This window comes from Leucopleurus acutus, assembly GCF_964270905.1.
Source record: "Leucopleurus acutus genome assembly, chromosome: 3".
NCBI lineage: Eukaryota > Metazoa > Chordata > Mammalia > Artiodactyla > Delphinidae > Leucopleurus > Leucopleurus acutus.
This window is the reverse complement of record NC_139145.1, coordinates 116949911-116963588: the sequence shown is the minus strand read 5'-3', so window position 1 is coordinate 116963588 and position 13678 is coordinate 116949911. Positions and strand designations below refer to the sequence as shown.

At 37.2% G+C, this 13678-nt stretch overlaps 1 protein-coding gene across 1 annotated transcript in view; it reads left to right on the top strand.

The window, feature by feature from the left end:
* The window catches only part of POLK (DNA polymerase kappa), a 61546-nt gene that overhangs the window by 27865 nt on the left and 20003 nt on the right, over positions 1–13678 (top strand). Inside the window, exons 4-5 of the mRNA XM_082836070.1 lie at positions 6779–6931; positions 10570–10701. Of these exons, the coding sequence (XP_082692196.1) occupies positions 6779–6931; positions 10570–10701 (285 nt within the window). The remainder of the gene's footprint in view (positions 1–6778; positions 6932–10569; positions 10702–13678) is intronic.

Here is a 13678-nt window from a genome sequence, read left to right as displayed (position 1 = left end):
TGGGAATATCCTCCTTTATTCTGTTTGTTAGGATATAGGCTAAGTAGCTAGCACAAGAGACTCAAAAATATAATGGTTCAAATAAGTTTATTTCTTTCCCACATAACAGGTATGTAGTCCCAGCTGGTCTGGTGGTTCTGATCACCATAGTAATTTAGAGACCCAGGTTCTACATTGTCTTGTTCTATCATCCCCTAGTGTTATCCTTACCTGGATTGACAGAAATGGATTACCTTCAATCCATATTCCAGCCTCTGGGAAGGAAGAAAGAACCAGGAAAATATCATCGAAGGAAAGTAATTTACTATTAAACAAGTGAAAAAGAATTTGCGCACATTACTTTAGCTCACATTGAAGTTTCACGGCCACACCTAAGTGCAAGAGAAGCTGTAAAATATATTCTCCAGCTGGGTGGCCATGTGTCAGCTAAAAATCTATTACTATGGAAGGAAGAGAGAGTAGATTTCAGGGTTCAACTAGCAGTCTAAAACAATACTCTTTGCCCACATTTCTAGAGGAGTTTGTTTTCTCCTCGTTTATAGATCTTATACATGAAAATTTTTTTTTCTCTGCCGCTTGTAAAGATTTTTCTAATATGTTGTTTGTCTTTTAATTTTGCAGGGATTTTTTCCTATACATTTTTAAATGTTTATGTAATCAAATCCAGCAGTGTTAAAATTTTTTTTCTTGGCTTTAGTATTGTGCATAGAAAGTTATTCCTCACAACCAAGCCTATATGTTCTTTTAGTATTTTTATAGTTTTTTTATATTCAAATCTTTAGTCCATTTGGAATTTGTTTTGATGTAAGGTATGAAGTATATTTTTCTTAAATAGTATTATATTTTCCTTAAATGGTATTATTTTTCCTAAATGGTGATCCGCTTGTCCCAACATCATTTATTTAATCATAAGTCCTTTCTCCACTGAATTGAAATGAGGAACTTCCATATACTAAATTTTCATTGTGCTCGGATTTGTTTCTGGACTCTCTCTCTCTCTCTCTCTCTCTCTTCTTTTTTTTTTTTTTTTTTTTTTTTGTGGTATGCGGGCCTCTCACTGTTGTGGCCTCTCCCGTTGCGGAGCACAGGCTCCGGATGCGCAGGCCCAGCGGCCATGGCTCGCGGGCCTAGCTGCTCTGCAGCATGTGGGATCTTCCCGGATCGGGGCACAAACCCGTGTCTGCTGCATCGGCAGGCGGACTCTCAACCACTGCGCCACCAGGGAAGCCCTCTTTTTTTTAATAAATTTATTTATTTATTTTTGGCTGTGTCTGGTCTTCGTTGCTGCACGCAGGCTTTCTCTAGCTATGGCGAGTGGGGGCTACTCTTTGTTGTGGTGCGTGGGCTTCAGTAGCTGTGGCACATGGGCTCAGTAGTTGCGGCTCATGGGCTCTAGAGGGCAGGCTCAGTAGTTGTGGCACATGGGCTTAGTTGCTCCATGGCACATGACATCTTCCTGGACCAGTGCTCAAACCCGTGTCCCCTGCATTGGCAGGCAGATTCTTAACCACTGCGCCACCAGGGAAGTCCCTGGACTCTCTTTTAATCAATTGAATCTTTCCCCATATCAGTACCATGCAGTTTTATTTATTGAATCATAATAATATAGTTTAATATTCCCCCTCACTACTCTTTAGAAAAACAATTTTTTTTCTCATGAATTGTTTCTTTCACATAAGTTTAAGCATTATTTCATCAAGTTAAAAAAATTCTATTCTGCCCGCAGTAACACTGTTTTTAAGTTGATATTAATCCTTAGGCAGTTTACTTTCCCTTTTTGGTAACTTTTATTGATTTATAGTCTACAAATATCTTTAATAAAGTTTTAAAAATGTAATACATAGGAGTGGTACAATATAACAACTTCTTGCTGTTTATACTACTTTTAAAGCTCATTTCCTTAAGTATGCTAATAATCTGAGGAAACAGAAAATACCGTACATTGTGTAGCGGTACTTCAGGTTTTGCTACGGTTTTAGTTGATATTCCATGGGAGGCTCTGAGGCATCTTTTGCAAGGGAAATGGCAGGAAATGTGTTTTATGTTGATTGTAAAATTGTTTCAGTTTTTGAGCTTCCTTTAAAAGAAGTTGTATAAGTGGGAGGGTATTGAGGAAATCCTAAGGAGTCTAGAGGGTCTGAAAGAACAGAGAGGTTTTCATGGGAAATGTGTTTCTATTTTAGAGTCATGAAATTTCCAAGTAGTAGATTTTATTATGTGTGATAAGATAAGAAAGCTCTGTAGGCATAAACTCCCTTGATGTTTCTTGAGAACCTCCCTAAGTATTCCCCACCCCATCCCATCCTTATTAAACTTCTTAAAAGCACAATCATTTTTGTAGCTGTCAAAACATCTTATTGTAACATGGGCTCTTAAATTGAATAGACAAACATCCATGTTATATTAAATGGCAATTACACAGCAAATCAGTGCATTTTGACCACTTTAACACTGGATTTGGAGAACCCAGATTTACTTAACAATTTTTAGGGTAATATTAAGTCAAGAAAATGAAAATATTTCTGAAGTAGTCTCCTAAATGTAATCCAAAAGGGGGATTTTTAAAACATAAATAAGACATAATATGATATAAAATAATACTACTAGAGCTTGATTTGAGCTTATTTCAGTGTTAAACACTTTAAGAATTCATTTTAGGGAAGTATCATAAAATAATTGAAAGAGCACAGGCTTTAGAGTAACCTGTTTTCCAGGTCTAATTCTAACATTTACCAGCTCTATGACTTAGGGCAAATTTAATAATCTTACTGAGCTTTAGTTTCATCTATAAAATGGGAATAATAATTATTCACTCAATTAATTTGACCATTAGGTGAGTTAACATAAGAAGCATTTTTCATATTACATATAATATACTCAGTAAATGTCATTTCTACTTTAAAAATTATAGTTAATATCACTAAGCCCTTACCATATCCCTAGATAAGTGAGTCATATGGGTATCTCTTAATTCTTTCAACCTTTTGAAATTGGTTTAGTCCCTCTTTACAAATAAATAAAGGATGAGAGGGATTAACTTACCCACTATCATGTAACTAGTAAGTGGCAGGCTTGAGACCCAAACAAAAACCCACTGTGATACACACTGGCTCTGAACTATAGCAAGAGGGACTAGGTACATATTAGAGACTCAGATCAGAACTTGGAAGTCATTTGGAAGGAAAAATGGAAGAAAGGAAAACATGAGTGAGAATTTCAGCAGAAGAAACTGGAAAAAAGCAGTGGTGGTGTGCATTTGGTAGATGTAGAAGAAAAGAGTTCAGATAAGGGTGACTAATGAGAGATAGTAAAGCAAAGTGGAATGTGAGTCATTCAGTGGCGAGATTTCCTTTTGGCACCTGTACACTTGTTTTAAGCACAGAAAAGACAATAGATTGCTGAGGAAACTGTCATAGCATTAATGTATGGGTCTAAGGAGAGTTTTTTCCCATTTGGTTTGTTTTCTATTTATTATCTTTTTCCTTTTCAGCGTTTCTGGGTTAAGGTATTTCAGATGCTGCTCCCTTGTTCTCAGTTGACTCAAATCTAAGGCACATTTTCTGGATTGATATAGAGTCGTTTTTAATCTACCCTTGTTTTTATTAGTCTCCATGAATTGTTTACATCTTTTTTTTTTTTTTTTTTTTTGCGGTATGCGGGCCTCTCACTGTTGTGGCCTCTCCCGTTTGGAGCACAGGCTCCGAACGTGCAGACTCAGCGGCCATGGCTCACGGGCCCAGCCGCTCTGCGGCACGTGGGATCCTCCCGGACCGGGGCACAAACCCGCATCCCCTGCATCGGCAGGCGGACTCTCAACCACTGCGCCACCAGGGAAGCCCTGTTTACATCTTTTTTTATGTCAGGATGCTATTCTCTAGTTTGAAATTGAAGTACTGGAAGAAATAGTTATTCTAAATCTGGATGATAAATTGGAGTAATGTTAAAACGTTCCATTTATTAGGTGTAGTATCTCACTGCATGAGATAGCCTTCTCCAAACTTTTTCTACAAATACTACTTTCTCTTTTTTAATCAGAAATATATATATTATATATATGGAATAAATATATATATAAAAGAATAAAATTTATACTGATATGTATAAATGGGTGTACGAGTCTCTCCTCCCTTTCTCTTTTATGAGGAAAGAATTTGTTTGTTTGCTTGTTTACGTAGTTACCATTATTTATTTTCATTGTGAGAACCTTTAAAATTTACATTCTAGTAACTTTCACATATCAGTACAGTATTGTGAGCTATAGTTATCATACTGTACCTTAGACACCAAATCTTACTCATCTTTTTTTTTTAACTGAAGTAGGTCAAGTGACCTATAACACTATGTTAGTTTCAGGTGCACAATATAGTGTTTAAATATTTCTATATGTTACAAAATGATCACCAGGATAGGTCTATAGTTACCATCTGTCATCTTACAGAGTTATTACAGTATTATTCCCCATGCTTTACACTTCATCCTTGTGACTCATTTATTTTGTAACTGGAAGTTTGTACCCTTTATCTCCCTTTGAGGAAAACTTTTTAAAGCAGATAAGGTCTTTCTCCTGATGGAACTCACAATTTAGAGTCTAATATTACAGTAAGTGCCATAGTAAGAGCAGGAAAACAAGTAAGGGAACATTGAATTCTGTGGCATAGAGGACAGAGATCCAATTAAGTTACAGAGACACGTCTGAGCTGATCCTTGAAGGGTTGGTGACAGAACTAGGAAGGGCATTCTGCACAGAGGAACAGCCTGAAGAAAGCACAGAGTACCCCATGTTATTCAGTGAGTTGCAGCCTAAACAGGAATGGATCCTCTAGAAAGTCTCACTGTGGCTACTGGAGACAAATATGAATCAGGGTGATTGTTTCTAAAAGAGGAGTTGCGGAGTTTCCCTGGTGGTGCAGTGGTTAAGAATCCACCTGACAATGCAGGAGACACGGGTTCGAGCCCTGGTCCGGGAAGATCCCACATGCCACAGAGCAACTAAGCCCGTGTGCCACAACCACTGAAGCCCATGTGCCACAACTACTGAAGCCTGTGCACCTAGAGCCCATACTCCACAAGAGAAGCCACCACAATGAGAAGCCCGCACACCACGATGAAGAGTAGCCACTGCTCACCACAACGAGAGAAAGCCCGCACGCAGCAACAAAGACCCAATGCAGCCATAAATAAATAAATAAATATTTTTTTAAAAAAAAAGAGGAGTTGCGGTTTTAACTTGTAGCTAGTAGGCCAGGCGTCACTATAATGTGAAGAAGGAAGACCTTGAAAAAAAAAATTCCGCAGAATGAAAACAAGGTTGAAGTCCAACGAGGGGAAAAAGCTAAATTATGCCCCTGAAACTCTCCACCTTTTAGGAAACCTACTCTAGGGATCTCCACATGATGGAAATTGCTTTCACTCCAGAGCTCACCCCACTTGCTTATTTCTTTCTGGCTGCTTTTCCCTTAATTTTTTACTGCTTTGTTATGCAGTTCTCCAGTGATCCTTTTAGTAATAGATTGCATTTATTGAACTTGTACCATGTGCCAAGACACTCTTCCATGTTCTCTATGTATTCTGTTTCATTCAATAGCTTTCTTTCTCTTCTCTTCATGATTTTACTTAATGCTCTTACTGACTTCCTTCTATGTTACTAAATCAAAATGGTCACACAGCCACCCCCAGCTGCAGGGGAAGCTAGAAAAGTGTGTATTTAGCTTTTTCAGCCTGTATAGTAGAGGCCACAAAAAAGGAACACTTGGGAATGGGTATGTCTGCTACATAAACCCTTTTCTTACTGCCCTACTTTGGTTATTTCTTTCATTTCTCTTTCTTCTTTCTTATCAATCCAACTCTTTTTCTGTAAAGAAAATTCCTGTAAAAAACTTGCTGTAAAATTTTTGTAAAATTTTCTGTAAAAATTTTACAAAAAAAAATTTCTGTAAAATTTTCTGTAAAAAAAAATTCCTTAAAGATTCTTCACTGTTATATTTGATGTATTTATATATGTTGAAATTTCATGAAAGGATAAATTACAGATTAAATTTTCAATTTTGATTTGAATAGACTAACAGTTATCAAATTTTAGCCTTATAAAAGCAATTCTACAGAGGAAATGTTTACAGTATGCCTTAGGACGATCGATTGTACAGTAGTATTCAGCATAAACATCATATGCCAAAGAAGTATAATCTTTTATTGTACATTTCCTTTGTTAATATTTTAAGATGTTAATATTATGGGTCAGGTGGGAGTTGTTGTTTATTTTACCTAAACTGAAGCTTTTAGTTACAGTAAGTTGTTTTCCAAATTTATAAAGCAGTAGAATCATTTGATATATAAACAGTTGGAATGCTTTATTCATTCAGTAAATATTTATTAAGTACCTGTTATGTACTTGTAGGTATTGTAAAATGAAAGAGTTAGTAGGGAATGATATTTGAGAACAGACTGCCTATGTTCATGAAAATAAAAGCCTTAATAAACAATAATCAAATATACATAGATAGGTGTGGGGATGGGTGGGTGAGTGGGTAGCCAGATGGATGGATGGACAGACAGAGACAAATTGACACCTACTAAAAGTAAGATTAGTGTTGGGAATTCCCTGGCAGTCCAGTGGTTAGCACTTGGTTCTTTCACTGCCATGGGGCCAGGTTCGATCCCTGGTTGGGGAACTAAGATCCCACAAGTCACTTGGCCAAAAAAAAAAAAACAGATTAGTGTTATGATTAGTGGTATTTCAATATTGTGTTGTCTAAAGTATATTAACTTTTTAAAAATTAAGGTTGACAGATTTACAATGGAATTGGAACACAGCCGGGATCTGAACAATACCATAGTACACATTGACATGGATGCTTTCTATGCAGCTGTAGAAATGAGGGACAATCCAGAACTGAAGGATAAACCCATTGCTGTAGGATCAGTGAGTATGTTGGTAAGTAGATAAAGATCAAAGACAAATAGGAAGTTCATGACATATTCATATTCAAGTAATCCTTACTGGTTCACGAATGGGAAAGACTATTGAGTTCCACCAGTTCTATCAGAGTATTTATATGTGTTCAATTACTGAATCCTTTCAACATCAGTTGAGGTACAAATTTTTATTTCCATTTGACAGATAAGAAAACAAACTCAGAGAGGGGTTTAATAATGTCCCCAAATTTACAAACCTGGTAAATGGTAGAGTGGCGTTGTATCTTTCTGCCGCAAATTATATTTTTCTTAAGTAACTGTTCTAGTTAAAGAGAACTGAAAAAGAAAGAAAAGGAAATGTTATTCTAAAGCAGAGTTTTGCAAACAATGGCCTACAGGCCAAATCCAGCCTGCTGCCTTACTTTGTAAATAAAATTTTATTGAACACAACATTATAAATCAACTATACTCCAATAAAAATTTAAAAAATTTTATTGGAATACTGTCACACCCATTCATTTATTATTGTTTCATTAAAAGAGCAGAGTTTAGTAATTGCAACAGAGGCCATATGATCTGCAAAGCCTGAAGTATTTGAACCTTTACAGAAAAAGTTTGCCAGCACCAGTTTTGGAGTAACATGTTTCATTAATGTAAGTACTGTAATTAAGTGGTTTTTTCCATGACTTGAAACCTTTGCACTTCTGTGACTATGTTGCTTTTCCTATTGCCACCCTCACCGTAGAAGGTAAAGGTGACCAGGATAGCTGTGTGTAGCTAAAGATGTGTTGGGAATTAGAAACAGCAACTGGAGTATATGGGTTTTGGTATTAAAAAAATACAAAAGAAATAAGGAAGATTCTTTCCTGTTCTACTCCTTTCAATGCCTTAGATAACTATTAACCTGATTCCCGAGTTATTTTATTATAAAACTGTAATCTGTTCATTATCTCTGCTCCCACAAGCATGCAGGCAACTAACAATCCTGGTTCCAAAGCAGTGCTTGTAGGAAAGGATACTCTCTTCTCCTACAAATCATCAACTAATATTTGAAAAAAATATATTTAATTTTATTAAGAATATATATCACCATATATTTATGTGAAATTATGTATATGAACCCCTTCAGTACTTACTGGACACCCATTTATGCTCATGATTCTGTAATTTGTTTGGCCTGAGGCGACCCAGGACTGGAGCCTACAGGCTCTTTGGTGGGGCTAATGGCGGACTCTGGGAGGGCTCACGCCAAGGAGTACTTCCCAGAACTTCTTCTGCCAGTGCCCTTGTCCCCACAGTGAGCCACAGCCACCCCCTGCCTCTGCAGGAGACCCTCCAACACTAGCAGGTAGGTCTGGTTCAGTCTCCTATGGGGTCACTGCTCTTTCCCCCTGCGTCCTAATGCACACACTACTTCGTGTGTACCCTCCAAGAGTAGAGTCTCTGTTTCCCCTGGTCCCGTAGAAGTCCTGCAGTCAAATCCCGATATCCTTCGAATTCCTCCTTCCGTTGCTGGCCGCCCCCGCAGTTGGGAAGCCTGATGTGGGGCTCAGAAGCTTCGCTCCAGTGGGTGGACTTCTGTGGTATAATTGTTCTCCAGTTTGTGAGTCACCCACCCAGCGGTTATGGGATTTGATTTTATTGTAATTGCGCCCCTCCTACTGTCTCATTGCAGCTTCTCCTTTGTCTTTGGATGTGGGGTACCTTTTTTGGTGAGTTCCAGTGTCTTCCTGTTGATGGTTGTTCAGCAGTTAGTTGTGATTCCGGTGCTCTTGCAATAAGGAGTGAGCGCACGTCCTTCTACTCCACCATCTTGAACCAATCTCTCCAGAAGCTGCAGACTTTTTAATGCCTAGGTTTCAGGACTCACATAATGTCACTCCCTCACATTCTTTTGGTCAAAACAAGTCACAACCAAGTCTCTTGGTATGAGGAACCAGAACCCACCTTTTGACAGGAGGAACTGTAAAAGTTTGTGGCTGTGATTCATAATCCCCCACAAACCTAAAAGTTAAAGGAAGTGACATCTAAAGTTGTGTTTGTACTCTACTGTAGATCTAGCTTTTATATCGGTTCCATTAGACTTATTTATATTTAAAGCATTGGTTTGTCCTTCAAGTGCTGTCTGCACTTTCTAGTCCAGAAGATTGACCAAGGATTAGCATAGTTTTGAATACTATCAAGATTTCTTAAACACCATTTGAAAACCATTAATGGCAAATTTATATTATCATTCTGAAATAATGCTTTCATTTGGTAGATTTTGTTTGCTTTCTTTGAATTTTCAGTTGAGATTCCAAAGATTCCATTTGTGATTAGTTTTTTTTAAATGGTACTATGGCCTGCCACATTAATCTGGATTGTTGTCAGGTATCTTCATCAACAGGATTTAATAAGTAATGTTCTTTTTACTCTCGATGACAAAATTTTGGCTCCCTGTCCACCAATGCCGAAGAAAAAATACGGAGACAGGGTTTGGAGGAAGTAGAAAAGAGTAGCTTTATTCCTTTTGCCAGTCAAAGGGGGTCACAGCAGGGTAGCACCTCAAGAGCTGTGCCCCTTCCCTGGGTAATAGGGGAAGTTTGTATAGCCTGGGGCTTGTGGTCTAGGGTAGGTGACACGGCTCAAAGTAATGAAGGTCTCGCATTTCTTTTCTTCTGCAAATTCATGGCCAAAGCTGGCATCAGGAGGCTCAGCAACTGGGTCTGGTGACAGTGATTATCGGCCCGTGACCTTCTTTCTGAAATGAAGAGTGCTACCAGGGAGTGTAGAGGGAGAAGAAGTGCCAGGTGCAAAGGGTCATTTGTGTGGAGTCAGAGAGTAATCAGCTTTGTGAAGGACAAGTCTAGCTACAAGTGTTTGTTAGTAGTAACAGCTAAAGAATAACCAAGATTGCTTAACTCTTTCAGTCCTGTTTATGTTGTTTCCCCAGCCTATTCATTGATTCCTTATTTTCCTTGTTTATCAGAAAACAAAAGTCTCATTTCTATTTTTGCTGCAACACTCTCATAATTGTTTAGTACCATCTCATAGTCAAAATGTTTTCACCAAAAAAGATATTCAAGCGTTAAGAAATAAAGCTTAATTTTTAAAGTTCTTTTATGCTTTAATCACTTCATGTTTGAGACTTGATTTAACTGACCATATATTAGAACTTTGTTTTGTTTTTTTTCTAGATCAAAAATTTACAAAATTCCAAATCCATACTATTATACTATACCATTACTTTGCATACTATTACTTTTTGTAACTTCTATACTATTTGTACTATATTGCTTTATAACTATTACTTGACTACTACTATGTTATTACTTTAATGTAACATCACCCACTATCATCTAAACTTTTATATATACTATATTACAGGTATGCATTAAATCCAATGAAGTTTAGTTACTGGAAATGTAAGAGAACCTTTTTATTAGCACAGTCTTGCTTATTACGTCACGTCACGTTATAAATATGGTACAGCAGTGGGAGAGGGTCATGGTGTTATACCATAACAGGATAAAATCAAAGCTTGATTTGAGACAGTGGCCTATAAAAGAAATGTCCTTGAATTGAAAATGCACAGCAGTAATGTTTCTTTTGAAAGCATGGATCAATATGTCCATTTAGGTTTGAATATTTTCCCCCATGTGGTCCATTTTCTTTCAGACTACTTCGAATTACCACGCAAGGAGATTTGGTGTTCGTGCAGCCATGCCAGGATTCATTGCAAAAAGACTCTGCCCACAACTTATTATAGTGCCCCCAAACTTTGACAAATACCGAGCTGTGAGTAGAGAGGTAAGTCTGATGTCTCACCCCTACTTATAGCCTTCTGCTGATTTCCTATCATCTACAGAGTCAAGTCCAAATGCTGTAGCACATCAGAATTTAGCCTTAGCTTATCCCTTTAAGTCTCCCTTCTACCACTTCCTCAGCTTATATGTCAAATACTGAGCTGCATGTGTGTCCAGAATACACTCTTCTATTTCCCAGTTCTTTGCTTTTCCATGTGTTTTTCTGTCTGCATAGAAAACTCTTATCTCCCCAGAAAACTCTGAATTGCCTTAATTATAACCTAAATTAACTTTAGCTATTTTTCTGTTAATGTGCAATGTACATTTTCTTCTAGAATCACCTTATATTTATAATCTACAGAATTAATTCCAAGTCATTAATTCCAAGCTCTTTTCTGAATAAATTTTTTATCAATGTTTTTAAACAGTAACAAAATTAACTTATTTTGATTAGCTGCTCTCCTTGCCCCATAATCTAGGGAAGGTGCTTATGAGCATTTAATATCCAGAGGGTGTAATCAAAGAAAAAGGGGAATAATCTATTGCTTTGAAAAGGTTCTCTGAAAAATAAAGATTTGATGATTCACTAAAATTGCCTAAACTGTCATATATGAAAAACTGCCCTTTTCTCTAATTGTGGTAACAACTGGACTGTCATGGCACTGCTAAAACTTCAGTCATAAATTGAAATTTTAGTATACGACCTCAAACATTTTTAGACTACTGTGGCAAAATGCAGTGGGTTAAAGCCTACTGTCTGAATTGAAACACTTAAAAACTCTGGCTTCCCACTTATTACCATTTAGTCTCGTAAATTGTCTTTAGATTCACTCTTCTTATTTGTATTCCACCTCATTTCCCCTAGCAGTGAAACCTCCCCCAAATCAAAATGATACTCCACTCCCAGTTTTTTTAAAGTTTTAAAAAATTCTTTGAAAAACAGCCTGTGGAAGCAAGTGCTTTTGTGCCTACATCTGCAGAGGTGGTGGGGAAGGGGAAGCAGGTTCACACAGGTTACTGCTTATCTGTTTTACTGTATTCTTAAGTAGAGATAAAATGCCAACCATAAATATTATAAGCTTTTAATAAGTTTGAAAATCCTCCAAAGACTTTGTAAGAATTTTTTTAACTTCTGCTTTAACTCAGTAAAACTTCTGACAGTACGACAATGAGAACTAAATTGCTTTTAGTTCTCTTTAGTTATTTACATAAGATGGAGAAATCTTTCTTCAAATTCAATCAGGATCTAACTAGTTTATTTGCAGATGACAAATGGATTCTTATCTGTAAATGAACTACAGTGCAAATTCACTGATTATAAATGCATTAATATTTATGGCTTGGTTTAAACGTGTAAGAAAAAGCCATTTTCGTTTTATCCAAAAAGAATGGAATAGCTTTAACTGCTCTCCAAGCCTAAGTGCTTGATTTTTACTGGAGTCTGTCTATTTTTGTTCTTAAAGCAGTATCCTGTGTAAAGGAAGTTAGTGAGTGTTCATTGTCTCCAGAGAGTACTTCTCATTCAGAATAATCTTAGTTGGCTGCCAACTACAGACGTTCCAGAGTTTCATTTTCACTAGAAAGATTCCATTTGAGCACATTGTAGAATTGGTTTCTTCTACAAGAACAAAGCTAATTAAGGTACTCTCTGAGTAAAGCTTGGCCAAGTTTTATGCCACCATTTTCTAAAATTACCTTTGACTCAGCTGTTCATAATTATATTAAGCTAAAATGCTTTCTTTTTATAAAGCATCAAAAAAAATTTTCTCATGATAAGGCAGACAGCTTGTAAACACTAGGTGAAACATAACATAATTCAGCAAGTATGTTTTTCTAATATACATATTATTTTGGCAGCCAGTTCCTCTAACTTCAGCTAATACTTAAGTGGTTAAAAAAAACTTTCATATAATAAAACTATCTTATATAAAAGGCATTTCTGGAATCATGCAGAGATTCTGATCTTTTTACATATTTCTTTTATCCCAAGATGCAACTCCAGGCTTTTCCCCATCATTTAATATAGACACAGACTTACACTACAGATTTTGTCATCTTTTCCATTCTAAATCCTGATTTTTGTTTTCTGAATGGATACATGCATTAGTGTGTGTACTGAGTGGAGTTTTATGGACATATTATAATTAATTGGAGCAGAACTACTTTCTAAAGCAACATAATACCTTCATGTAAGAGTATTCCTTTTTAAAATGAACAAAAACGGGCCTTTCTCACCTTCTGAAATGACCCACACTCTGTCTGTGGAGTGTGTTTCTCCCAAGGCCGCTCTCACCTTCTGAAATGGCCCGCGCTCTGGCTGTGGGGTGTGTCTCTCTCTAAACAAGTTGACTTGGGGACTTCCCTAGTGGCGCAGTGGTTAAGAATCTGCCTGCCAGTGCAGGGGACATGGGTTCAATCCCTGGTCTGGGAAGATCCCACGTGCTGCGGAGCAACTAAGCCCATGAGCCACAACTACTGAGCCTGTGCTCTAGAGCCCACGAGCCACAACTATTGAGCCCATGCGCCACAGCTACTGAAGCCTGCAAGCCTAGAGCCCGTGCTCTGCAACAAGAGAAGCCACCGCAATGAGAAGCCTGCACACCACAACGAAGAGTAGCCCCCGCTCACCACGACTGGAGAAAGCACGCGCCCAGCAACGAAGACCAAACGCAGTCCAAAAATGAATAAATAAGTAAATAAAATTTAAAAATAACTAACTAAATAAATAAATCCACTTCTTACCTAAGAAAAAGAAGAACAAAAACAATAGTAAAAGGTAAAGGAGAGCAGGATCCTATTGTTCCCACTTCTGCTTTTGACTTGCCACCTAAAATTATGTTGCTTAACCGTTTTTTCTGGGCCTATCAGAATGATGTTGTTGTTTATTTGAATCACTTATTATATATAGATATAGGTGGCTAAATAGAGATTGAATCAAATGAAGCTATTTCATGGTCTTCTGCCTTTGTGATCTACTTTAA